Source organism: Malus domestica, chromosome 14 (genome assembly GCF_042453785.1).
Source record: "Malus domestica chromosome 14, GDT2T_hap1".
In the NCBI taxonomy this organism is placed as follows: domain Eukaryota; kingdom Viridiplantae; phylum Streptophyta; class Magnoliopsida; order Rosales; family Rosaceae; genus Malus; species Malus domestica.
Genome location: NC_091674.1, coordinates 24,010,629 through 24,038,365, shown reverse-complemented (window position 1 = coordinate 24,038,365; position 27,737 = coordinate 24,010,629). Strand labels below are relative to the sequence as shown.

The following is a 27,737-nucleotide window of genomic DNA, read 5'->3' as shown; positions in this document are numbered from 1 at the left end:
CCCTTTTGAGCCCAAAGTTTAAGTTTTAACCTAAACAGTGTGGCCTCGACGGTCGCTTGCCTCATTGCCTTCTTCTGGGTGGTGGTGGTTTGACTCCTGAGCCGCCTAGGCTTCGCCACGACCGCCTACACTGCCCAGCGGCTGCCTAACATCTACCTCAGTTCCGCCTAATTGTTTGTCGATTTTCTCTCCGATTTTGACCTCCTCGGAAAGGCTGACCATCGCCCAGCGCCTAGGCGCCACCTAGGCAGCCGCATAGAGCGCAAAACATTGCTAGGTTGTAGTCCAATGAGAATTGTATTGTTTTAATACTGTACAAGGTTGTAATGCTATGCTTTACTTTGCATTTGAAAGTAAATTATTGGCGTTAAATATGGAGTTTTAATTTCAAAGAGCAAATTTGCAAAGTTTACACTTAAACACAATTATAAGGAATAAAAAAGAGAACCTGTGTGATCAGTAATCGTCATTGTTCAATGAATAAGTAAGACAAAGACAATTAATGTTTAGAGTGAATAATAAAGAACATTCAACTGTTTTACTCCTGCCACTGCTGTTGCATTTTCCAAAAGAATGAACTTGCACTAAGTATAAGGTTTAGACTTCATTGACCCTAAGTAGCTTGAGGTCATGTCCAACCGATGGTTGGCCAGAAAGCTTGTTTTAGTCCTCTAGCCCTCCAAGATCCTCCAAGATATTAATATTTTAATGAACAGTACATGGTCATATTTGCCTCCGTCTCCAACCGAGGGCCAAAGGGCTCGTTTTAGCATTGTCACAAAAAACCGTCTACAACCGAAGGCTAAAGGGCCATAAGGCCAAACATAATTTTTTATTTACAAATTACAACTTAAATTTAAATTCAACGGCTAAGTAAAATGAAACAAATTTTGTGAAATAGAAGTTATAGAAAAAAAAATTTAAATAAAATGAAACAAATTTTGTGAAATAGAAGTTATAGGAAAAAATAGAATTTAAAAAAAATATGAAACAAATTTTGTAAAATAAAAGTTATAGGAAAAAATAGAAGTTATATGAAAAATTTTGTAAATAAAAAAAATAATAAAACTGTAAAAAAAAAAATTCAAATGCAACGGCTAGTCAGCTAGCCGTTGCATTTGAAGTTATAGACCTTCCATTTCTCTCTTTTGTGAGAGCTCTTCCCTCCGTATGTAAGGGTATCTCTCTCATTTTGTGAGAGAATTTTAACAGTTGCAATTTCTCACCATCCCTCCCATTTCTTCAATTTCCCCATCCGATTGCCGTTTTAAGAGTTGGAGGCTTGGAATTTTTCTTTTTACTTTCTGTGTTCTTTTCATACCTTAGTCCCCATCTTGCAGCCCATTTTCCTCAACTTCACCCCTTCTATATTTCCATCACCAATATGCACATCAGTCCATTTCAACCATGTTTTCCCCCACCATTTTCCTTCTCCCTTACCAAAAAATTAGATATTAAAGTTTTGGACCCGGTTGATTTGGAATTTCGATTTCTATACTTTAAGATTTGATTTTTGCTTTAGGTATGCTTGCCATTTTTGGGTTGATTTTGCTGTGCCTTGGTCTTTGCAGACCCGCTCTAGTTTTGGATCCTTCATGGTGGTTATTCTAGTGGTTGCTGGCCAGAGACAAAAGGTGTGGGACTGTTTCTATTTGTTGGGGATAAGGTTTTTTCGGATGTTTTTACTTTTGGGCTTATTGCGTTTGATGTCTTCTTGTTTTCGTTTGCTGCTGGTGCCCTTCTTAGTCATTCTCACATTAGTGGATTTCACGTATGTGATGGTGGGTCGGGCTTTTTGAGAGTTATGTTTGACTCATCGTTTGATCGCTTGAAGATGACACATGTTGCTAGTTTAGGTTGGATGCTACAATACCATCTTTTATAGATCTCCCGTCGAGGCTTCAATTTCTTTTTTGGTTCATCGGTTTCCTATAGCAACAGTTGCAGGAAGATTGAAAAAGTTCTTTGTCTTTTGTTTTTTCTTGTTATGGGTTCCAATTTTTGCTTTGGCCCAGACTTCTATTTGTTCAGAAGGTCTTTTCTTTTCTCCTGTGCTTGTTTTTGGGCTTCCTCTCATGTAATCTTACTTATCTAGCAAACTCAAATATTGGAAAGAAGATTATCTCTCCTCTTAATCCCTCTTTCCTTCTCTTCCTTCTTACTTGAACGGTTACGATTAAGTCATGCCAACATCTTATATTGATTTTTTATATAAATAATAAAACAAAGAACAAATTGTTAAAAAATAGGAGTGATGGGATAAAAATAGGAGGGAAGAGAATTCCACTCCTAAATATAGGCCTTTAAAGCATCTCCAATGAGGGTTTTATCCTTCATGATGCTACCATATTTCTAGCCTTAGCATGAAATTTCATCCCAATGAGTCAAAAAATAGGGCTAGATCCACTACTTGGACTGACAACTTCCTTTCTTAGGTAGCATAAAATCAGACTACATCTAGCCCAAAAAAAAGTGGATCCTACAAAAAAAAAGGTAGCAACCTATATGAGCAAAATTCTATCACTCTTACTCCACTTGCGAATACACTTATAATCTTCTTTTATTATTTTTTGAATTCTTTTTTCTTACTTATTTTTCTTGCAATTTGGCTAATTAATAACTGTTTTAAATTCCATAAGAATTAAAATTTCAAATTGATTTAACGTTCATGGGCATTAATGGGTGAAATTTTCAAATTTTTTTTTCCAAAATTGTATGGTACTAATTTACCAATTGGTGCTAGGTAAATTATTTGCTAGGTAAATTATTGTGTTATACGTGAAAATCAAATTATTTCAGAGGATGAAGTGAGGATTTGTTTTTTTCAACGAATGAGTTTGAGATAACATAATCTAATCTAACAAACGATTTATAAGTAATAAAATCTAACTTTATCACAATTTGAACTTTTTAGGTTGAAGGGTTTATAAAAAAAATTTAAGATAGCACATCTAACAAATGATTTATAAGTAATAAAATCTAATTTTATCACAATTTGAACTTTTTAGGTTAAAGAGTTCAGAAAAAAAATTTAAGATAACACATCTAAAAATTAACTTAAAAAACTAACATAAAAATTAAACAACCATAATCGTTTAATTAAATTATTATATAAATAAATATATAAAACCCGATATAAATAGCCAGAAGAAATAACTCTCAGGAAGAGATTCTTTATTTACCACCGACATCACAACACAATAAATCATGACCCCACCTTGAATGAACCGTCTCAATCGGACCTGCAATAAAAAAATAGAAAGTATGTCCTTTTAACACTATTAGATTTGGGTCCTCTGTCCTCATCCTCCGGCACGTGTGACCGACCTCGATTAAACTACAGAAAACCCACAAAACACCAATACGTGGCTTGTGTCTGGAGCAAAGCACAAAGCCATTGTGTCGTTTGAGGTAATGGCGGAGCCCAAGGGCCTCCAGCCACTCACGCACCTGACTAACCTGACCGCACCGCTGGACTGGGCGATGTTAATCCACCTTGACACGCTTGAGGCAGAATCCGATACTTGCTTTTCTCCTGCCACGTGTCCCCTTCTTGCCATTCTATAAATGCAGCACCAACTCTCTTCAATCTAGCTCTGAACTTCTGAACTAAAACCCTTATGACTGACTACTTTTTGCAACCAACCCGATTTTTCCATCCGAGTTTTTTTTCTTCAGTTTTCAAGTTCTAGGTGTTTTTGTTGGAACCCACAAAGTAAAAATGGGAAAAGCTTGGACCTTTCTTACCCAACTTCACACAGTTGCTGGGTACAACTTCATTTTCTTGCTTTTTTAATACTTAATTTTGGGTTCGATTTTCTTTCCAATTTGTGTTTTTTTTTCTTTTTCCGGGTTGATCAGTCATCTGACCCAAAAGTTTCTTGACATTTTATACAGGCCAGTGCTGATGTTGCTTTACCCTTTGTAAGCATCTCTCTCTCTCTCTCTCTCTCTCTCTCTCCCCAAGCATAATTCTTTTGATTAATTTGATGAAACCCAATAAGGGGATGAAGTTGTACCAATTTTTGGTTTTTGTTGCAATGGGCATGTATGTTTATATGATTTGATTGTAGGTATGCATCAGTGGTAGCCATAGAGAGCACATCTAAACTAGATGATCAGCAGTGGCTTGCCTATTGGATTATTTACTCTTTCCTCACTCTCATGGAGATGGTGCTCCAACCAGCCCTTGAGTGGTAAGAACAAATTAAGAAACTTATCCATTTCATTTTCAATTTTCAATTTTTTCGTTTTCAATTTTCAATTTTGGTTTTCACTTTCTTTAAGAACTGAAATGGATATCAAACGGGCTTTTGTTTAAGTTTATCATAATTTAAGTTTGCTAGTTTGTGATTAAGTTTGTTGGTGGTGGAATATTTTTAGGTTGCCAATTTGGTACAATGTGAAGCTTGTGTTTGTGGCATGGTTGGTTCTGCCACAGTTCAAGGGGGCAGCTTTCTTGTATGAGAGATATGTGAGAGATCAAGTCAGAAAGTATGCAGGGTTTAATAACCATCCCCAATATAACCATCCCCAATCCAGCAAAACATCATCCCCCACTGGCAAAGCAAAGAACAAGTTTGTGCAGTTCATGAACCCCAAGAATGTGAGTTGTTCTTAATTTCAAGCTTTGATAATATTTCATTTTCCAAATTCCGTTCGTTCTGCATTCATTTGTTTCTCATGCTCGATTCTCCTTTGATTTATTCAATTTAAAAGCTCATGATTCTCCTTTGATTTATTCAATTTAAAAGCTCGTAAAAAAATATGGAGTGCGAAAATCGAGTTCTTATTTTAGTTCTCAAATGGGCCTTTTCTTTTCTTCTTTTACACCTTTTGAGATTGATGTTTACGATTAATTATTTTAATTAATCCTTGGTTTGGTTAATGGCTAGGAGGAGCAGGAGGCCTATTGAAAAAGGCCGAGAAAGCAATCTAATTTCCCTAGCTGACTGGTGTGGATGGGTGCACTGATTGGAAGTTCTTCAACCTTTGCTTTCTTGTCTTACACTTTCGGCCTTTCACTTGTTCTCCATGTACAACGTCTAAAGTAGATGACTTTGATGCTCCTGTGTTTCTTCATCTGTAGTGTGCATATGATCTCCACTGTACTTGGTGATCATTTCATTAGTGTGTAATGTTTGACTTTTATTCAGCTCTTTGTACGCTACTTGGTCGATAATAATCCACCACCTAATTTACTTTAGTCATGTGTCTCTTCCGGACCCATTCACACAAATAATTATGAAACAAGAGAAACTCATTTTCTGGGACCATGTTTCAACCGTCTACGTCAGATCCAAATCCAACTTTCAACTCACAGATAATTATGAAACAGAAATAGTTATGAAAAGAGAAACTTATCACGATAAAAGTATTTACCGTGTTGGTGTTTCAAATTAATATTTAGTATGATACGTTGTATTTTGTCACATAACAATGTGTTTAAGTTGAAGTATCGTACTAAATGATATTTCACTGCATGAAAGTCTTGTTACACAGTAGGAAGGGATTGGAAAATTTTAAGTTTAACTTTAATACTGTGAAAATTGATATTGACACTTTAAAATAGTAATATTTTCATATATATATATATATATATATATATATATAAAGAAATTGCAAAAAGATATTCATCGTTTTTCTGATTTTTTTTAAACACCAAATTATGTTGCTGAAAAGGGGGTGAGAAACATTTATTGGATAAGGTTTTTAGTCAAAATAATTATTGAGATTTGAAAATAATAAAATTGATTTCTGAGTTTGTCTATTATTAATTATTTTGATCATTTCATGAAAAATTTCTATTAAATAAAAAATAAAATGATCAAAATACTTTTTAATTTTTGTCAAATCATTTTAGTCTATTGTTTATTAAATTAAGAGTATATTTGTCATTTAAATCATTGTTTAACATGATTTTGCATAGAAGTATCAAAATGATTGATGGTGGACAATCTCATAACCCACTTTTATTGATTTCAAATCTCCAGGACCAAAATGATGTATGCAAATCTCTATGATTATTTTAGTTAAAATGTCTATTGGATATACCAAAGTGCTAAATGGCCCAATGAACCTGCATTGGATTGTTGCATTTATGAAAGAACAGTCTTCAAAGCTCGGGTTCTATAACGAAGAAGATATCCTTCATATAGAGGTGGCCATGATAAAGTTGGCCTATATAGGCTGATAAAGTGTTAAAATAGAATCCTTTAACTTCAATTTTTTTTTAGAGAACTTTAACGAAAATCATCCGGTATTGTTTACTTTAACAAAAAATCATATTTTTACACTAAAAAAATCAATATTGGTACTATTCATTTACTCTTTATTTTGTCATTATCATTAAAACTCAAAATTTTTAAACATTTTTCATTAGTTTTTTTTTTTACTCCGTAAACAGTTTCTTGACGTGGTATCAGCCTAAATTAGTTCAAGGATTCGTAATTCTTTGGTATCAGCCTAAATTAGGTCTTGGGGTTTTGCAAATTTTTTGGTTTCTCTCCTCCTTGTCGTCTCCTCTCTTAGCTTTCTAGGGTTGTCTTGTCTCTTCCTGGTTTTCCACAGCTTCTCCTCTCTCTCTGGCCTCAGTACCACCTACTTCGTCAAACTTGTTGAAATCAACAATCTGGCTTTGCCAGATCAAGCATTTTCTCATTGGTCACGATCTTTCGAAATTTGAGGAGGCCTCCTAATCTCTTCCACCCTCCACCATTGATGATCCCATACACAAGGTCAAAGACAACGAACCTATCTAAGTTCACCCCAATTTCTTTCTACTACCCATTAAAAAGTTAATTTGAACTTTAATTTTTTTTTTCTATGAACACCACTTTTGTCACCAAATTGCCCTTAAGCACACCCACCAACCCATTTATTTGCAAACAGACTGATATCTCGCTAGACGAACTGTCACGCCCGATCCCAACATACGCCTAGGATCGACACGTGACGTCACTAAAACTCGTATCTCAAACTTGTTCCACCTCTGGAATATGGCAAATTACAACTCCATAGTCAAATTTCATAGTGATTTTTCGTATATCTTATGGCTGCATCTAACCTTCTCGTTAGACTGCCTACGTATCCTCAATAGGGATCAATTCATTCGTAGTTCATCATACATTACACTCGAACAATTATCACATCATTCACTTTATCTTCAACGTGATACATCCATAGCATGTAACATATCAAATAACCAACGAAGCATAGTATTAATCTCAAGCTACCTTGATCAACTAAAATAATCATAATAATAACAATCATATTCAACGTCATTCCACAATCCCGTCAATTAAACAATTCATGAATTGAAGATGCATGATCTTAGCATTTAATTACGTTAATCAAACAATGTGATAACATATCATTTTATGAATCTAATTAAAGAACTCTATATAATTCCCAAATTGGATTATAAGTAATAAACATGATAAATCTAATTTATATTCACAAGGTCTAGTGCGGGTAATTCCCATTCGCTCGAATCTAGGATTCTAGACTAACCTTGTGGAAATGAGCAAGAGCAAGGATTCTGGATCACTCAACAGAATCAAAAATATCAAGCGGTTTCTCGTAATCTACCCAGATCTGTCACATGTAAAGTCAATGCCTACATCATGGAAATGGTACATTGGGCCAATCAGACACTTGCATAAATTGCAAGGCTTGGGTGAGTGACAATAATACAAGTATGTGATATTTAGTAAAAACAGACCATCGATCACCATTTATAAACATTGAGCATAGAATCATGCTTTATGAAATCATAATCAAGTCGTTGCAAACTCTGAAGAAGTCACCCAGACATCCAACGACTTTTCTAGTTCAAACCTCAAGATTCTCAAAACCATCATTCATATGTACATAAAAAAAACTAGGGCTAGAGGGACGCAGTTCGGCCGAAGCCTACATAAGTAACCAAACAGGAAGTGGCCCCCCAAAGCGGTTTAACCAAGCAAAGCCACCATGAAAAAGTAACCAAGTAGGCAGTGACCCCCCAACGTGGATTAACCAAGCAAAGTCACTCCTACAGCTGTTAGGAAGTGATCACCTAACGCGGATTAACCAAGCATGATCACTCCTAAGCATACATGGCCATAAGGATCGCCCAACGCGGATTAACCAAGCGCGATCCATATATAGTATGGTCCCCCAATGCAGATTAACGAAGCAGGACCATTAGTGACCCCCCAATGCAGATTAACCAAGTAGGGTTAAGATAATCAGGTAGGTAGTGACCCCCCAACGCGGATTAACCAAGCAAAGTCACACCTATAGAACTGTTAAGTAGTGATCACCCAACACAGATTAACCAAGAGTGATCACCCAACGCATACATGGCCATAAGGATCGCCTAACGCGGATTAACCAAACATGATTCATAAATAGTATTTTCCCCCAACATGGATTAACCAAGCAGGACCATCCATGTACCACTGCTACATGGTGCAGTTAGATCAACACACAAACCACTTACCCTTATCTCATCCACTATGATTTACATCGTAATCACTTGCACTATCAACTTGTCATGACCACTAACTATCTTATCATACAAGCATAAAAGTTCTACATAATACTTCTCACAAGATTCTGGGTTCACATCGTCATAAAAACAATCATACACATCATACTAATCATACATATCTAACCACATTTCATAAACATTTCCAAGCTACAGTTGAATCACAATTAATAAACATAGATCGATGCTAAAAATAAAAATACAATTCAATAGAAAGCACAATTAATAAACAAGTATAACTCAATATGGTGGCACTAATACATATATCAAGACACATGTCAATTGGAAACGACACATCATCGTGATGAGCCAACTAAGCTCCAGCAAGCCTCAACAACAAACTAGAGATAAACGACACTCTAGAATAGAACACGTTGACTAGAAAGTCAATCGTCGATAAGGTATGTCCATTAAGGTCAACAATATAAGATTATTCAATCCGGAAGATGTACACATCGGATTTCCGATCCATAAGTTCTCAAAGGTCTAACAATTGATAACTAGGGTGCTCACAAAATTGTACGACGATCCAACGATCGGATTGTCATCAATCACACAAACAAGTGGTGGTCCAATTTAATCACCACACCAAACAATTGAATTTCGGGAAACCGAGCTAGACATAGGATCATTAGAAGGTATTTGGTACCTAGACAACACTCGTGGACAGTCCCACGCACCACCACATGTGGTAGTAGCCTAGGTGGAGGGTTTAGAAAACCTGAATTTTTCACATTAACTAAATGAGCTCAAATTTACGTGGTAGTTAGAGCTCATCAAGGGAAACACTTTTCACAACTAGGATGATGATAAATTCTAACCGGAAACCATCCAAATTCATCGAAGAAAACTGGATTTTTAGGGTTCTAAACACCCAACTCTAAAATGAATATGAAAGCACAAACCAATTATACCAACTTGAAGATTATGAAGAGTAGATGAAGTTTCATATCTCACTCGAAGGAAATGGTTGCCGGAATCACCAGAAAAGTCGTGGCTTTGTGGCTTCGAACAGCCAAGATGGAAAAGAAAATGGGAAATCTAACACTACAGAGATGTAGGCCTCGTCAAAAGCTTTCTATGGACACCAAGATTACCCAAAATAGTGCTCGGACGGAGGAGATACAAGTGGGTCAAGTTGGTGGGTTAATGGGTCCAATCTCCCCCCAAAACGGGTTAGAATTAGACCCTTCCCCTCTCTTCTTTTTTTGTTTTGTTTTTTGAAACCTTCCCCCTTTAATTTGATTGGTTCTTCTCCTTCTAACTGATTGGTCCTCTTATTTTTGCTTAAATTTGATTAGGCTTCTTCCTTGTGGAAATTTAATTGATTTAAACTCTATAATTTAGTAAAACAACTTCAAATGTCCGTAACTATACCGTTATAATCCGGACTCGTAAACGGCTTTCGCCTTTATGTTCGTGGTTTCAAGATCTATTCGAAAATATAAATTGTAACCTCGAAAGGTCTACGGATTTTTAATTTCCAAACGTCAAACTTCGTAACTAGTTTAATTAAAATCTAAATTCAAACAAATTAAAATAAATTCTTGAGAAATAATATAAAATCTCAATAATACAAATATGTAAATTATAATAGTGAAATCCAGAAACGAGATTTCACACGAACAACACAACCACCACCTACGACCAACAGGGGGCAGCCGGCCGCTGGGACACATCATGCATATGCCCTCCTCTCTCGCGTACAGAGGTCTTGATTTTTACACAGTTACCTTTTAGGTTGAAATGGAAAACGTACAGTTAGTCTTTGGTTATCGAATAATTAAGTTCTTTTAGTTTTCGTGGCAGTTACTTCCCAGTCAATACGTGGTTTGCCATTTTCTGCCTTTTGATTTCCATGTTTAACAGGTTTGCTTGGAAAAACTTTCCGTTACTAAGGTGATATTTTACCACATTGTAATTGTATCTTGTTTTGCAAATTTTGTTTAGGTATCATTAGTTGCACAAAAAAGATGGCGATCTAGTGGGCATGTACGAGAGAATGTTGCTAAAAATATCGTGAATTTATATTAAACAAAAGCTTATTTGGTTTGGTTTGGTTTGTAGAAGTTTTGGTTGTGAAGCACATCCCCTAGTTGCTAAACAGCTTTTGTTAGTCCAGTAATACTTCTCTTCTAGATAGATGTCTAAGATTAAATTGATCCTCCTTTAATTTTATTTCAAAACCTATGTGTTCTATCTTTTTTCTGTCGAACAATTCCTTTCCATTCGGCCTTTTATTGTCCAATGCGGTGCGATTTCAATAAAACAGCAGGAATTTTATTTAAAAATTCGAAAAAAAGAGAAAAGTTTCGTACCTATGATTTTGAGTATGTTCTTTGTTTGAGAAGAAGATGAACACAAAAGCTTTTCTGTTTTGATTTTTTTTTTTGGTCAAAGGAGATTATTATTATTATAAAAAAAAACACCTTACAACGAAGGCCCAACACACACGTTAATTACAACAAAAAAAGGCCTAAAACAAAAGTAAAACAGATAAAAGGCCCAACAATAGTAAGGCCTAGAAACCAAACAGCTTCCGCCAGAAGTTTCCACAACCATCTCCACCCTCTGAAACAGGTCCATTGGCCAATTCCCATCCTTCATGCAGTAGCGCCTCCACAGATGCCACCTCCAAACCCGACTTGCTACTAGAGCACAGCCATAAACAATGAATAATTGAACGGAGCCGACTATCAGTATGAAGTTCGTGGATACCACGAATGACAATGCCAGAATAATCGACAAACAACAAGGAGATAGTAGTAATGGTTGTAACAACCCAACCGGTGTAAACATCAAAACTCTGCACACAATCTCCTCAGAAAACATGGCTAAAGATCAGATCAAAGATGAACAGGGAAGAGGTATACCTTTAGGAGTAGAGGAAATGGGGAGACCAAAGTGAAAATTGGGAAAAGATAGCAGTAGAGGCATGGAGAGAAGAAGGAAAAGAGAAAAGAAAAGACACGGCAACCGACCCTGGCCGAAGCTAGGGTCGATGCCATCGGAAAATGTTAGAATGAAATTCATAAACACCAAGACTGAAACATGAACTACAACCTCAAGTGAATCAACCAATTCATGTGTGTAAGAAAACTAGGAAGAAAACATACCTGCAGCAGTGCCAGAACTCAAAGCCATATCAGCAAACTTCCAATGGTTTTCTCTTGCAGATTATCAAGGCCTCAACTTACAGATAGGTTTTAGTCCAAAAATAAGCATTACATCTATGAGAAAAGAGACCACTATATATATACATATAATCCTCACCAAAATGGATTAGGATTCCCTATCAAAATCCACATAGGAACCAAGCACTTGTTGATTTGTGTCCTATAAAAACTGATCTAAATGCTATACAAAATTCTTTTCTGTCAAAGATCAGCATTCTTTTCACCAACAAGACTTTCTATCAAATTGAATACCTATAACAAGTCTTAAAACATCTCCATCTCATACTCATATTCATATTCTTACATTCTTCCAATTGAGTATGAGAACAGCTTTAGGTACTCGGCTTATTCAATCATACCTAGATAGAAGTGATCACTTAGTCTGTTAACAAAAGTTTTTTCAATCACAACCAATCGTATATACATTTCAAAATGTAGAACTCTGAAACTTTATCCTAATCATGATGGAAAACAGTTTTCAAGAGTTACATACATTCAATTTGTATCTTTATCATTGTGAACTCGATCAACATCATTAACCAAGCAAAGCAATTTGCTCCCACTATTTCACACCATTGACAACAAGAATTTAAGATAATTGCTCCAATCAATGCATGAATTGATAATTCAATAACAATCGCTTTAAACAGACAAACTGTTTATTCAAGCATCAAACGAACTATCTCAAATTTTATTTCTCAAAACAAAAGACCATCATAACATATCCCAATTCGAAAAACAAAACAAACTGAAAACAAGACTAGCTAAACTGATACTAGCTTTAATCAACCATAACTTTAAAATTTAAACATAAAACTTGTCTATATTGCTGCACCAACTTTCTGAACTTCACTGCAGCAATCGAACAATCACTTTGTAACAAGTCACTCCTACTGATCAAATGATTCAATAATTCCCATGCGAGAGAGCTTTAAACACTCCAATTGGTAATGCCTTGGTCAAAGGATCTACAATCATTGCATCAGTACTCAAATGTTCTACCTGAATTGCTCATTCTCTAACCTTTTCTCGAACCTTAAGAAACTTTGCATCCATCAATCTTGAAGCTGAAGTTCTCCTATTGTTCTTAGCAAAGAATACTGCAGAATTGTTATCACAGTACATTTTAACAGGCATTTGCACAAAATTGACAACCTTCAAATTAGTCACAAAATTCTTTAACCATGTAGCTTGTTTCATTCATTCAAAGCAAGCTATAAACTCTGCCTCCATTGTAGATGTTGCTATTATAGTTTGTTTGGCACTTTTCCATGAAATTGCACCACCCTCAAGCATAAACACATAGCTACCTATGGATTTTCTGTCATCTACATCACCAGCTAAATCTGAATCAGTATAGCCAACTAGCTATAGATTCTCTTCTCTGCCATAAACCAACATATACCCATTGGTTCTTTGCAAGTACCTCAGAACCTTTTTTGCAGCTACCCAATGATACTCTCATGGATTTTCTTGAAACCTACCTAACATTCCTACTATGAATGCTATATCAGGTCTTATGCAAATGTTAGTATACATCAAACTACCCACCAATGAGGCATAAGGCTTGTTCTTCATTTTATCCACCTTAATTGATGTCTTGGGACACTGAGCTTTAGAGAATTTGTCTCCCTTATTCACAGGCACTTCACCATTATTACAGTTTTCCATGTTAAATCTCAGCAATATTCTTTCTATATAACCTTTTTGTGATAGTCCAAGTAGCCTTTTGGACTTGTCTCGAATGATCTCAATGCCAAACACATAGTATGCCTCTCCAAGGTCCTTCATCTCAAAATTCTTACTGAGTATGGCCTTGGTGTCATTAAGGAGCTTCATATTAGAACTTGCAAGGAGAATATCATCAACATATAGTACTAAAATGATGAAGCTTAAACCTGACCATTTGATGCATACGCAATCATCTAATTTGTTTTCCACAAAGCCATGTCTTGTAACAACTTGATCAAATTTCAAAAACCATTGCTCGATGCTTGCTTCAGTCTATAAATAGACTTATTTAGCTTGCAGACCATATATTCTTCCCCCTTTTCAACAAATCCAGGAGGCTACTTCATGTAAATGTTTTCCTGCAGTTCACTATTAAGAAAAGTAGTCTTCACATCCATTTGATGCAATTCTAAGTCAAAATGTGCAACAAGTGCCATTATGATTCTCATAGAATCCTTGGAAGAGATAGGGGAAAACGTGTCATTGTAGTCAACTTCTTCTCTTTGAGTGAAACCTTTAGCAACCAATCTGGCCTTGTACCTTTCAATCTTGCCCTGAGCATAGAGATAGGGGAAAACGTGTCATTGTAGTCAACTTCTTCTCTTTGAGTGAAACCTTTAGCAACCAATCTGGCCTTGTACCTTTCAATCTTGCCCTGAGCATCTTCTTGGTACCTATTTGCATCTTATAACCTTGATTTGAGGATTAGAAGCCACTAATGTCCATACTTTATTCTGTGACATCAATTCTAACTCATCTTTCATTGCAATGTTCTATAAAGCTTGTTAAGGACTGTTTATGGCCTGTGAATAGGTGAGAGGGTCATCTATATCACCGAAATCAAATTCACTTTCCTGCAATACACATAGTCATTTGACATGGTGGTCTTCCTGATTCGAGTTGACTGTCTCAACGTGACTGCTGGTTCATTAAGAACTTAAGTGCTAGGATTTAATTGTACTCCAGAATTTGAAGTTTGATGCCCTTGTGGCTATAATTGAGACCCAAAATCAACTTCCATTCTATCTACATTAGGATGAATTTCCATTTGATTTTCCTCCAAGTCAATTGCAGGTGAAAGAGTTATTAAAATCTCTTTGTAAGCATCACTGCAAGAAGGATTCTCAATTTGATCAGGTTATTCAGAAAGGAATCTGCCTTGTGACAATTTTGCAACATATTGATCTTCAAAGAATTTGGCATTGTGAGTTTCTTAAATCCTGGTGTGAGCTTGAGGACAATAAAACTTGAAACCTTTAGATTTCTCTGAGTAGCCAATGAAGTAGCATGATTCAGTCCTTGAATCCAGTTTCTTCTCATTTGGATTGTAAATTCGAGTCTCAGCTTTACATCCCCAAACATGGAAGTGATCAAAACTAGGCTGCCTACCATTCCAAATTTCGAAAGGTGTAGATGAAACTGCTTTGCTTGGGACTTTATTCAGTATATAAGTTGTTGTTTTCAGTGCTTCTCCCCATAGAAACCCTGGTAACTTTGATCTTGTCATCATACTCCTTACCATTCCAATCAAAGTTCTATTCCTCATCTCTGAAACCTCATTTTGTTGTCGCGTTCCAAGTGCGGTGTATTGAGCTACAATGCCTTGTTGTTCAAGATAAAGAGCAAAATGACCCTTGTGTTGTCCAGCCTCAGTGTACCTGCCAAAGTACTCTCATCCTCTATCTGATCTAACAATCTTTAGTCTTTCCCAATTGTTTTTCTACCTTAGTTTTAAAAAAACTTTGAAACAATCAAGGACATATGACTTCTCACTAATTAAATAAGTGTATTTCATCAATGAAGTTGACAAAATAAGAGTTACCACAAATGGTTTTTGTTGGAAAATGACCACATATGTCAGAGATGGTTTTGCTTTTCTAGCAAATTATGAGTTCTCTTAGCATCCAATTTCCTAAAATTAGTCATTTTGCCCTTGACACAATCAACACACTCAGTTGCAGTAGCAAAATTCAATTCAGGAATCAACTTAGCTTTTGACAGCTTTAAAACTCTTTCTTTGGATATGTGTCCTAACCTTTTGTGCCAAAGAATGAAAGAATCATCAATGTAGTGCATCCTCTTAGTGATTGTGTTTAAAACATGCTAATTATTAGACTCCAGAGTATAATTCAGGCACCACAGGTTGTCACGCAAATATGCAGTTCCCAAAACACAATCTAAATGGTTCTTTTAAAAAAAAATCAAACTTTCATCATCACCTAGAAAAGCAAAACCATCTTTGACAATCCTAAAAGCAGGGATCAAATTTCTCCTCATCTTTGGCACATAAAGTACATATTTTAATTTTAATATAAAACCAGAAGATAGTCTCAAATTTACCATTCCAATTGCTTCTACTGCAACCTTGGTTAGTTATGTGTGAATTGTGAACCCTATATTTGAAGGGCACGTTGTAAGATGTACATTACATCCCCAAAAGATAAAAAAGGAGGAGAGATTTTTCTAAGTTATGGGTATTCAAGTGGCATTCCAATATCATAATACAAGTGGAGGAAATGATATACTTTTCGTATCCCTCCACTTGTATTATTACATGTAGAGTACCATCTTGAATGCTAAACACTTTAAAAAATTAAAAAAAAAAAAAAAAGAGAAGAAAGAAAAGGATCTTGTCAAATATTGAAGAGAAGCTCACATGTATCTAGGATATTATGGTGGCGCTTATTTCAAACTGCTTGCACACTCACATATGTTAAGTTTTCTCCTATGACAATGCTTGTGTGGTTGAGTGAAATACCACCAGTGGTATCGCCAAGCATGAACTTCTCGAAATCGACAGCGGTGAGCCAATAAAGATTTTTGACCCGCGCTTGTTGGGGTTTGTTCTATTTTTCTTAAGAAATTGGTGAAAATGATCATTTTTCAAATTTCAATTGTTGAAATGTTTAATTTTTCGGTATCATTAATAATTAATCACTATGTTCTCAACCTTTGAATATTAAGCTTCCAATATGATATATATATATATATATATATATATTATTGATTATTTAATTTAATCAGCTATTCAATTGAGATTTAATTTTCAATCATCTTAGCTAATTCCCAATTTTTCTTTCTTATCAATCGATGTGTTTGAAAATGTGTGTGAAAGGAATTGGCATATTAAATAAATCTGCATTTTCCCGTCATGCTAATATCGAAAGGTATTTTGGTGCGTGCTTGTACTATTCTGTACTGAATAGACGTACATATATACGTACATATGCGATGCATGTGGGCAGCCAAGAAGTAGAAAGAAACACACCCAAAAGTTCATAAAAGCTTTCGGTTCTTTAGGCACCAAAAAGTAAGAAATCCCCATCTTCATGTGTTTTTTAAGATATAAGAAAGCATTATAGCATAACTTTAAGACACCAAGGTTGGCTGTTAAAAAAATCTGAAAATTTGATATTACCCCTTGAAACTATATTTTTATTTACTAAAATCCATCACCTTTTGGTTTCTGAAGCCCATTGACTAGCCTCCAACTAAACAAATTCTTTAATTAAGTTTTACTTTTCAAATTGTGTATTTTCCGAATGCCTAAACTACCCCTATTAATACTTGGATGATTTTTGGATCAGTTACTTGTTATATCCATTTAATTAATTTTATGTATTTTAAAAAATAATTCATGCCATTAATTGTATATTCAATGTATTAACTTTCAAATTGTTATATAACGTGCCGATTAAAAATAATAATACTAATTTCATAATTTTGTGCATTAAATATATAAGTTAATTTACCTACCAACACAACAATAAACCTAAAACAGCTTCGGCTAATACTCCAATCCCTAATACACAAGACAAAAATTATATGTTCCGCGCAATTTTCAAAATAGTCTAATTTACCTATTCCATCAAACCAAAATTTAAAAGGTCTAATTTACTTCCAAAATTGTCTAATTCACCTACATGATTTATGTGCATTAGATTAAAAGTTTATTTAATTACCTACAAGACATCATTCGAACATTATCTAATATCACTTTTTTTTTGGAATAGGTAAATTAATTTAAATGTAGGTAAATTAGCATAATATTTTACAAGTAGGTAAAATAATTTAATATTTTACAAGTAGGTAAATTAGTATAATATTTGTATGTAGGTAATTACTTGATTCAAAATGCAGGTAAATTAGTATAATATTTTATAAGTAGGTAAATTAATTTGTATGTAGGTAATTACATGATTCAAACAATATTATTTTTTCTGTACAAGATATGTCTTTTTTTTTAATTTGGTAAATTAATTTATATATGTTGCTAATATTTATGATACAAGAAAGGTAAAATATTCATATGGATTTAATTGCTCATCATAATTAGGATGAGTAATAACATTTATTGACCAAATTAAGATCTTGTGGCATAAGTTGTAAATGTATTGTAATAGTTGGTCATATATTTGTCTACATGGCAGTTTATTTGAAATTTGGGTTTTATTTGAATGTTTAAATTTAGGTGGGTTTTTATTTGGAAAATAGGAGTTTCAATGGCCTATATCTAAAAAACCCTTAAAAAAAATGTAATCCACATATATATTTTTACTTCTCACACTCTTTTTAATTTTCGCGCGTCAAATTGAATGAATTGAAGAAAATCAATGAACAAAAATTAACAAAGGTGTGTGAGAAGTAAAAATATATGTGTGAATAAACCTATCTTAAATAAAAAACTAATGCATGTATGTTTACTCTTTTATATCATGTTGTTTGATTATTTATAATATTGAGAGAAATGGAAAAGTGGAAGGAAAGAGACGAGCTAGGGTGTTGTTTTGGATCCTCAAAGGGTTCATATCATTTATCCACCAATGTAAAACGAGATATGTGCTCAATTAACTACCCAGATTTCATATAAAATGAAACAAGATCTTCCACATACATATCTAATAAGCAGCCCTGGCGCTTTCATTACCTAAGAAAGCTATTTTCAATGACTAATTACTTGCAAAGAAAGCCATTAGTGTTGTAAAAATGCATGGTAAATATGGATGTCCACTATGTAGTGGGAGTAATAGGTAAAGGTTTAATGGGTGTAGTAGGTGAAGGCATTAAGTGAGTATGTTAGGTATTGATTTAACATCTTGCCTATTCATTTTCCTATATAAGGAAGGCCAAGTTGTAAGAAGAGGAGACAACATCAAAGAGAGGAATAAGAGAGGAAGAGAGGAGAGAATAAAGAAAGTTATTTTTGTACTCCTATTATTCTAGATAATGAATGAAAGCACCATTGCTACCCCGATGACGTACTCCAGTCACACTGACTGCAGAGGAACATCATAAATATTGTGTCTTATTTCATTTATTCCACTACACACATACCACCGATTTTACAACAATTAGACTTAATTAACTTTTCTCACATCTCTCCACTAGAATTTTTATATTTAACCGACTACATACAATTATGTTTCTAAATATCTCATGCGTGTAGTCATCGGAGAGATGTAAGATACGTTATTGAGCAAAACTTGTGACATGGCATATTTTCTCCTCTGATGGGTTTCCCTTTTTTGTTCCACTCAACAATGTCCCATCTAGTTGAGGAATTATGAGAGGGAAAAGCCAAAAAAGATCGAGGAAAAGAAGGAAATGATACAAGTATGCTTATGCTTTTTACGTGGACTACTAGTAATCCCCCTTTAATAATGTTGATGAACAAAGGGAATCTATTCCCCAAACGCCCACCCAACATGAAGTCCCGAAACTCATCCATTTGCATAATGTATGAAGCTGATTCAAGGGCCTTGTAAGTTAAACATGCAGACTCATTGCACAAATAAAACCTTAATTAAACAAGTTTTTAGCTCTTAATTTTCTTCTCGTGCTGTCGAGGTTTATTAAAAGTAAAAACCCAATAATTTGGCTGCTATTGATGTCTTTTGAAATGCATGAATTTGAGCTGACTGACTGTCTCTGATGAACCCAGAATTAGATTTCTTCAGTCCCTGGTTTTTGTGTACTGGGAGCATGTTAATCCTTATAGTTTCTATTAAAAATTTGCAAGCAGGGGAAAAGCAAAGTTAGCTTAGCCTGAAAAATAAGAGTAACCAATAAACACTAATCAATCTCCCCATAACTTTTTAAAAGTCACCTTCTCCCATTTAAAGTAAAATATAAAGAGTATGATGAATCTTAATTACCAAATTAACCCCATTTCACCCACTATATAAACCAGTGTTTGCAAATGCCCTATGGTCAAGCAGATGAAAACCTCCCTCATTTTTTCTGAGATTGGCTATTGAGCTAGCTCTTCCTCATTAGACTTACCTCTTACTCCACCCTTTTTTTAAGGCTGAATTTATAACCTCCAAATGGATCCAATCAAGTTACTGAAGTTCCAAGCAGTCCACAAACACAAGAAACACCATCATCCTTTGAGCAATTTCTTCCTTTATTTTTTTACTGCATTAACTTGCAGTTTATTTTGTTTTAGCCCCTTGTGGCTTCCCTCTGTATCTTCTTCCATGAAGTTCTTTGTCCTCGTTACCATCCCGAAAATCAGTTCAGTATTCTTGAGCTCCAAGTTTGTGTTCATTCTAGGGAATCTCATTGTTGTTGCCCTTATAGGAGAATCGAAAATCTTTTCGACAGGGACTTCGCCATCTAATATTGTTGACCAATACGAAAGTATGAAAAGGGTCCAAAGCCAGCAGAGCTATTCAGGCTACCAAGAGAGGGAACTCAAGACCTTGAATACTCTTTTGGATGAAGAAAGGGTAGTGCTGAAGAGGACTTGTGGAGATTTATTAGAAGCTGTAGAAGAGAAAGGACTGGTTGGAGAAAGTGAGGAAGTAATGGAGGAGGTGAAAGAGGATTTAGATGAAGATGAAGATGATGATGAGCTCAATTTACCTGATGAAGATCAGAAATTAAACCAAAGAGCTGATGATTTCATTGCAAGGGTCAATGAGAGGAGGAGGTTTGAACTGCTATTTGTAACTGATGGCCTTTAGTAGCAAAGAATAGTTGTTGGTTTTATAGTAAAGTAGATGTGCGTAGGCCAGTGGTCCGGCAGTGTGTGCTACGTCTTGCACTTGAAATCTAATTTTGTTCTAGATGCGTATATTAGAGTTGTTTACATAATGTTTTGCATAAAAGAGCTGAAGAAGTACTCTTATTGTTATGCATCTGTGATCAATAAAATTGGTATGTTAAAAGTGCTGTTCTTTTGAGGCAAAGACTTTTGCCTTTTCTTCTTCTTTAATGGATATCCCTCTATTTTTCCCTCAGTAAGGTTTTACGTGAGAAGAGGCTTAATTCATCTTGTAGTTTTAATTCTATTGCAAACATTATAATGTTGTATGCAAGATCTAACCTTCATATGTCTCACTCAGTGGTACGAGTTTTTGTTAAGCTACATATTGTGAAGAAAATCAATGGCGGTTTCTATGTAATCTAGAGAGAGAAGTACAACTGAATTATCTTCTTGTATTGAATGAATAATTGTTACAACTCACAGTACAAGTATATATATGAATAAGTTTCCTTGCACACTAAGTAAACTACTATTAACCGACTTAACAAACTCATTCATATATTTGTTGACACTTGTCACCATTTGGTGGCTCTATATCTTTACATCTCCCCTCAATCATATGCTTGGAGGAGCCAAGCATAAGATTGAAGCAATGATGTTGAAACAAAGGTGCAGAAAGACCCTTGGTCAAAATATCTGCAAACTGATCTTTTGAAGACACATGAGAGACATGAAGATCTCCTCTAATGACTCTCTCCCTTGCAAAATGGTAATCGATTTCAATATGTTTCACCCTTGAGTGAAAAACAGGATTAGATGATAAAGCAATCGTAGAAATGTTGTCATAATAAATGGCTGGAGCCACTAGAATAGGTACACATATATCACATAACAACTGCCTTATCCATGCTAACTTAGCAGCGGCAATGGCTAAAGCTCGATATTTAGCCTATGTAGAGGACCGAGAGACAGTGTGTTGCTTCTTAGTGGCCCAAGATATCAGATTGGAACCAAGATAAACAATGTGACCAGAAGTAGATCATCGATCATTGGGGTCTCCTGCCTAATCCGCATCATTATAAGCCTACAATTGTAAGGATCCTGATTGAAATTGAAGCCCATAGTCCATAGTGCCACGCAGGTATCGTAAAATCTTCTTAACAGCCATAACATGAGTATCCATGGGACTATGCATGAACTGACAACACTGATTCACAGAAAAAGCAATATCAGGCTGAGTTAGGTCAAGTATTGCAAAGCTCCCACAATGTTGTGATATTGTTGTGGACTGTGATAAGGAGTGCCCTCAGTTTTAGACAACCTGTGATATGGCAAACATGGTGTTGCACAAGGCTTGGAATCTTGCAGATCAACCTTTTCAAGTAAATCTCTGATATACTTTGACTGTGAAACAAAAAGACCATCATTCTGATATGTTATTTGTAACCCCAAGAAATAATGTAATTGCCCTAAGTCTTTCATTTCAAACTCCTGAGTTAAAGCTTGAACTACCTTGTCAATCAATTGGGATAATCACTAGTAAGGATGACATCATCCACATAAAGAAGTAATACAACAGTGCCAAGACTAGTGTGTTGCACAAAGAGAGATGGATTTGCAAGAGAAGATTTAAAACCTAAACTTTGTAAAAAAAAAACTTGTAAATTTTTCATTCCAAGTTCGAGGAGGTTGTTTTAAGCCATAAAGAGACTTATGCAGCTTGCAAACATAGTGAGAAGGATGTTCTGTACTTTCAAAGCCTTGTGGTTGAGACATATACACTTCTTCATGTAAATCACCATGAATAAATGCATTCTTCACATCCATTTGTCGTAATGACCATTTGAACTGAGCTGCTAATGCCAAAATCAATCTAACTGTTATAGGTTTCAGTACAGAACTAAAGGTCTCAGTGTAATCAATACCATCTTCTTGACTATACCCTTTAGCAACTAAGTGAACCTTATATCTTGCCACTGAACCATCAAGATTGGTTTTGACTCTATACACCCACTTGCAACCTACCAGGTTCTTATAAGGTGGTAGTGGCACTAAAGACCAAGTATGATGTGACTCAAGGCTGTGATTTCTTCTTCCATTGCAGCAATCCATTCAGGCATGTTATTGGTAGACTTAAAGGTTGTAGTTTCTGAAACCGTTGTAAGAACCTGAACTGTGGTTTAGAACACTTTCTTCTTCAATATGCCATTTTTGGATTGTGTTTGTATAGGATGCAAACTTACTGATTGTATGGGAAGGACAATGGACAGATTTTCAGTTGAAAATCCGGATCAACAGGGATTGGGGACTGTGTAGCTTATGTAATTGATTCCACAGATGTTGTAGGTGTAATAGGACTTGAATTTAAACATTCTGAAGCTCTAGTGGAATAAGATGTTGAACACTCTGAGGCACCAGGGGTAGTAGAGACTAAAAACTCTGAGGCACCAGGGGTAGTAGAGACTAAAAACTCTGAGGCTCGAGAGGGTATATGTGGTAGGATAGTGTTTTGGGAATCAACTAGTGAAAGGTGAACTGGTTTATGCATTGATGTTGATGTGGATGCAGAACTGGACAATGTGATGTTGGATGCAACTATAGATGAATAAGGAAAACTTGTCTCATCAAACAAAACATGTCTCAAGACAAAGATTTTGTTTGTAAGTGGATTAAGACAAAGATAACCTTTGTATTGACCTGCATACCGTATGAAAATACACTGTGAAGTCTTAGGTTGCAACTTACTAGAATTATACTGTTTTAAGAGAGGAAAGCAAGCACATCCAAACACTTTAAGATGAGATATAGAAGGAAAAGTGCCAAATAAATAGGTAAAATGAGATGAATGTGAAGTGTTGGACATGTCATCCTATTAATAAGGTAAATAGAAATGGCACAAGCATGGAACCAAAATGTATGGGGTAATATGGCAGTTTGCAATAAGGTAATGGTAGTTTGAAGAATGTGTCTATGATTCCTTTCAGCTAGACCATTATGTTGGGGAGTATAAGGACATGACATTCGATGAATGATTCCTTTATCTAGTAAGTAGTTTTTGAATTTGTGACTGGTGTATTGACCACCACCATCACTTTGGAAAACTTTCACAGTTGCAGAGAATTGAGTAACCAATAAGCTGTGAAAATGTACAAAAACACCAAAAACTTCACTTTTATTCATTAAAGGGAAAATCTAGGTGAACCTAGCACATTCATCCACAAAGTTTACATAGAATTTGTAACCTTCAATTGAAATAGTAGATGAAGGACCCCAAACATCACTGTGTATTACCTCTAAGGGTTTTACAATTTTATTTGCAGGAAAGGTAAATGGAAGTTTGGCAAACTTGCCTTCCAAACAGGATTTACAAATAGAAAACACATGATCTAAAGATGTAGGAATTTTTTATTGTTTTAACATTGCAGAAGTGACAATGTTAGAAGGGTGTCCTAATCTTTGGCGCCACATGTTTATTTTGACTTGACAACCAAGATAGCAGCTTTGCAGCTGAAAAGTTGCATTGTATTTATATGTTTGTGAAATGAGACGTTGTGGAATATGAAAGGGTATAGGATAGAGGCCATCTCTACACTGTCCCTGAAGAATGATGGTCTATGTGATCTTGTCCTGGATCCAAAAACAGAATTCACCACAAATGAATCTGCATTTGTTATCTTTACACAATTTATATATAGATAACAGATGTTGTGATAACTGAGGCACATGTAAAATTTTCTTTAATTCAAAAGCATATTGAGGTGTATGCAGAGTAGAATAGCCTATATGAGATATTGGCAAACCTGAGCCACTTGCAGTTGCGACCGAATCATTACCAAAAAATGGTGCAGCCAGATTGAGATTAGAGAGATCTAAAGTCATATGGGAAGTTGCTCCAGTATCAGCAACCCAGAATTGCTTCTGTGGTGCAGATGGTTGAAATGTAGTATGCATTGTAGAAAGATTGGAAGATGGAGGCTTGCCTTGAAAAGTAAAGTTGCCTTTGTGATAACACTAAGCTCCAATATGCCCAAATTTCCAGCAAATTTGGCATTGAACTTTGAATGTGGTAGAAGTTGAAGAAGAGTGTCTTTGGAAACAATATGTAGCAATATGTCCTCTTTTATTGCATATTTGACAGATAGGAACTTCATAGCCATGTTCTGGACAAGTTGAAATGTGAGGCTTAGCAGGGCTAAGAATTCCAACACTTGGATTTGGAGATCATGGATTGTACCTCGAATGGAAGTTGTTCCTGCCCCTACCACGTCCTCGAAAACTATTTGTAGTATAGGCTCCATTATAATTTGGGGAACCATCATGATACACACCACCAAGAGAACCACCATTTGTAATTGGTAGACTATGAAAAGCCACTAGAAGACCCTTCTCCGAGCATGAGAGCTTTGCCTTTGCCTTGTTTGTCTTGTGCAACCATTGCAGTAACAAACGGCTCAGAAGTAAAATTATGCTCAACAGTTGCTTCTTCTTCCAGTAACTGGGATCGAAACTCTTTAAGAGAGATAACATTCTCCCTACCCTTTATAACTGTCTTGAAAGTATTTTACTTAGAAGCGATCCCTTTCAATGCCAAAATTACAATATCATCATCTTCAAATGTAACACCAGCTACAGATAGATGATCTCTAACATCTTTAATTCTTTGCAGATATGTAGAGACAGAATCTGACCCTTTCTTGATGTTTTGTAACTCAGTTTTCAACTGAAAAATACTGAATTTTGTAACAGTAGAGAACCTATCCTTAAGATTAATCCACATATCATGAGAGCTTAAACATCTAATAACACACGACATAGCAGTTAGAGACAAAGTAGCAATGATAAGCTGCATTAATGCACGATCATGCATTTTCCAAATCTAATAGTCATCAGTTTTAGCACCTTTAGTATTAGCATCATCATTAAATCGTTTAGGACAGCGCCTAGTACCATCCACAAAGCCTAAAATGCCATGGCTTTCAAGAAGAAACCGAATTTGATATTGTCAAACAAGATAGTTTGTGTCATCAAGCTTTACAGTAACAGAAGTAGACACATTTTTAATAAGAGTTGTGATCGGCGACAGAACTATGTGCAATTGTGCAGCCGTCACCATATTTTCTTGAAGGAATTGAGAAAATTAGGGTTTCAAAGAAAGATTTCAAGAGATTTCAGAAAAACAGATCGTAATCAACGAGAAGATTCAAATGGAGGACATAGAGACAAAGAGAAAGCTCCTATCAAACATTTCTTCAAGCAAGTAGTGAATATGCTTACAATCGATTGTGCATATCGATATCAATGTTGAAGGTAGAGCTCAAATCTAAGAAAAACAGCAGCAATATGCAACACAACGCACCAAAACTTCAAGAATTGAGAGCGAAAGCAGTGAAATCCTCAAGATCGAAGAACGACCGTTGAAGATACCATGTTAAGCTAAGAACATCAATGGCGGTTTCTATGTAATCTAGAGAAAGAAGTACAACTGAATTATCTTCTTGTAGCTCACGGTACAAGTATATATATGAACAAGTTTCCTTGCACACTAATAAACTACCACTAACCGACTTAACAAACTCATTCATCTATCTGTTGACACTTGTCACCATCTGGTGGCTCTATATCTTTACAGTTTTATGCAAGATCTAGCAGTTTCAAAGATCCATTATATCTCTTTATACAAAATCTAACTATGAATTTTTTGAATCACTCAATGGTACGTATCATGCAAGAAAAATTGCAAACATTTGCCTAGTTTCGATTGCTCGTAGACTTCTCAAGAACAAGTCAAGCCCATCGGATTCTCTACTTAAAGGGTGCCGAAATAAGCTCAAGTTATTTTCGAGGGAGCCTTGAGCAATAATAATATGACAAAGGATTTAAATGCGATTAAAATGATAGATTAGTTAAGTTTTTTACATGTAAAAATGAGCAAAATTCTAATAATTCTAAAAGAGGACAAAGATCTTTTAACAGATACCAAAATGTCAAAAAATATTACAATATCAAAATTGCCACAATTAGCAGACACCAAAATGAAAATTAAATAGCTCTAAAAAAATGAATCAAATTCTAGGTCTCGATATAAATTAGCTATAGTTTTTACATGTTTGACTCCGGGGGTTAAAAGATTAACTATATATGGAACATTAGATAGCAGTATACATGTTTTACTTTTTATTTATGAAAGTGAATTATTCACTTGTGTTAGCCCATATATTTATTGCCCTTCAAGATAATTTGCTACCCACCTGTTAGGGAGACGATTTTGCAACATATCAGAAAATTGGCATGAATGGAGGAGCCTGACGGAAGAGATGATGCCCCAAATCAGATGTTGGAGTCGAAATAATACAAGTAAAATAAAAACAAATTTTTGTGGTAACATACTCACTCAAAGGCCCCATTTGGTATTACCTTTTGCATCAGTTTAAAGTTAAGTAATAAAAAAATGTTTAGTAAAACTAAAATTTCCTTCTTATTCTAAAAAACAATGACATTCAGACAACAGCTTTTATAAAAAGCAAAGTTGAGCATTTAATGAATATTTTTAATTCATGTAATACACTCATTTGTTTTTAATAAAATGAAATTATTTATCCGTCTACCCACATTTTTTTTTCTTGGAGAACAAGGTGATCGTCACTAATTAACACTAAAGCCAGTAACCTTACACCACCATCGCTGCTAGCACAATCGTCACCACCAATGCCACCACCACCACCACAACCGCCACTATTGCCACCACAAACGCAATAACAACCACCACTACCACCATTGTCACCACCATCGTTGCCGCCACTGTAACCATAATTGTCACTACCACCACCACAACTGCGCCACCACAACCACCATCATCGTTGTCACGTCCCCACCACCATTATTACATATGCACTTCAACTACCACACCATACTATTGGCACCATCACCATACAACCACCATTGTTGTTGCCATCCCCACTGCCGCCTCCACTATTATCGTCACCGCCACCACCTACAACTGCAATCACCAACCTTACACCACTGCCACCGCCAACAACACCACCACCATAATTGCCATCATTTCCCATGCCACCATTACTACCTCTACACCTCAATTGTCGTGGTCATCACCACGACAAATGCTGCACCATGGCTCTAAAAAACACTAGGCGCTAGTTGGGTGGTTGACTGGGGTCTAGCGCCTAGGCGGATGCCTAGGCAGTTTAGGAGGATTTGTAATTTTTATTTATTTAAATAAATTTATTATAACAAAAACTAGGTCTACTTAATAAGATGGGTTGTTTTCTTAACCCTTTCAAAAGTGAAA

General features: G+C 35.5%; 3 protein-coding genes across 4 annotated transcripts; 2 read left to right on the top strand and 1 right to left on the bottom strand.

Annotated features, from left to right (window-relative positions):
• The first annotated feature begins 3,363 nt into the window (after nt 1-3,363).
• LOC103455002 (HVA22-like protein e) lies at nt 3,364-5,206 on the top strand. 2 transcript variants are annotated; one of them, XM_029092820.2, is made up of 5 exons: nt 3,364-3,768; nt 3,898-3,924; nt 4,074-4,196; nt 4,384-4,606; nt 4,905-5,206. In XM_029092820.2, the coding sequence occupies exons 1-5, from the start codon at nt 3,722-3,724 to the stop codon at nt 4,914-4,916; spliced, it is 432 nt and encodes a 143-aa protein (XP_028948653.2). In that variant the 5' UTR covers nt 3,364-3,721; the 3' UTR covers nt 4,917-5,206. The 2 variants fall into 2 exon arrangements, with proteins under 2 accessions (XP_028948653.2, XP_028948652.2); XM_029092819.2 differs by having other exon boundaries at nt 4,896-5,206.
• A 14,713-nt stretch (nt 5,207-19,919) lies between these two features.
• Nucleotides 19,920-20,408, top strand: LOC139191239 (uncharacterized). The gene has a single exon (XM_070811815.1). The coding sequence runs from the start codon at nt 19,920-19,922 to the stop codon at nt 20,406-20,408; it is 489 nt and encodes a 162-aa protein (XP_070667916.1).
• A 4,383-nt stretch (nt 20,409-24,791) lies between these two features.
• On the bottom strand, nt 24,792-27,498 carry LOC139191238 (uncharacterized). The gene is made up of 4 exons (XM_070811814.1): nt 27,338-27,498; nt 27,098-27,262; nt 25,029-25,227; nt 24,792-24,926 (listed from the first exon to the last, which is right to left on the bottom strand). The coding sequence occupies exons 1-4, from the start codon at nt 27,496-27,498 to the stop codon at nt 24,792-24,794; spliced, it is 660 nt and encodes a 219-aa protein (XP_070667915.1).
• Nucleotides 27,499-27,737: the final 239 nt, after the last annotated feature.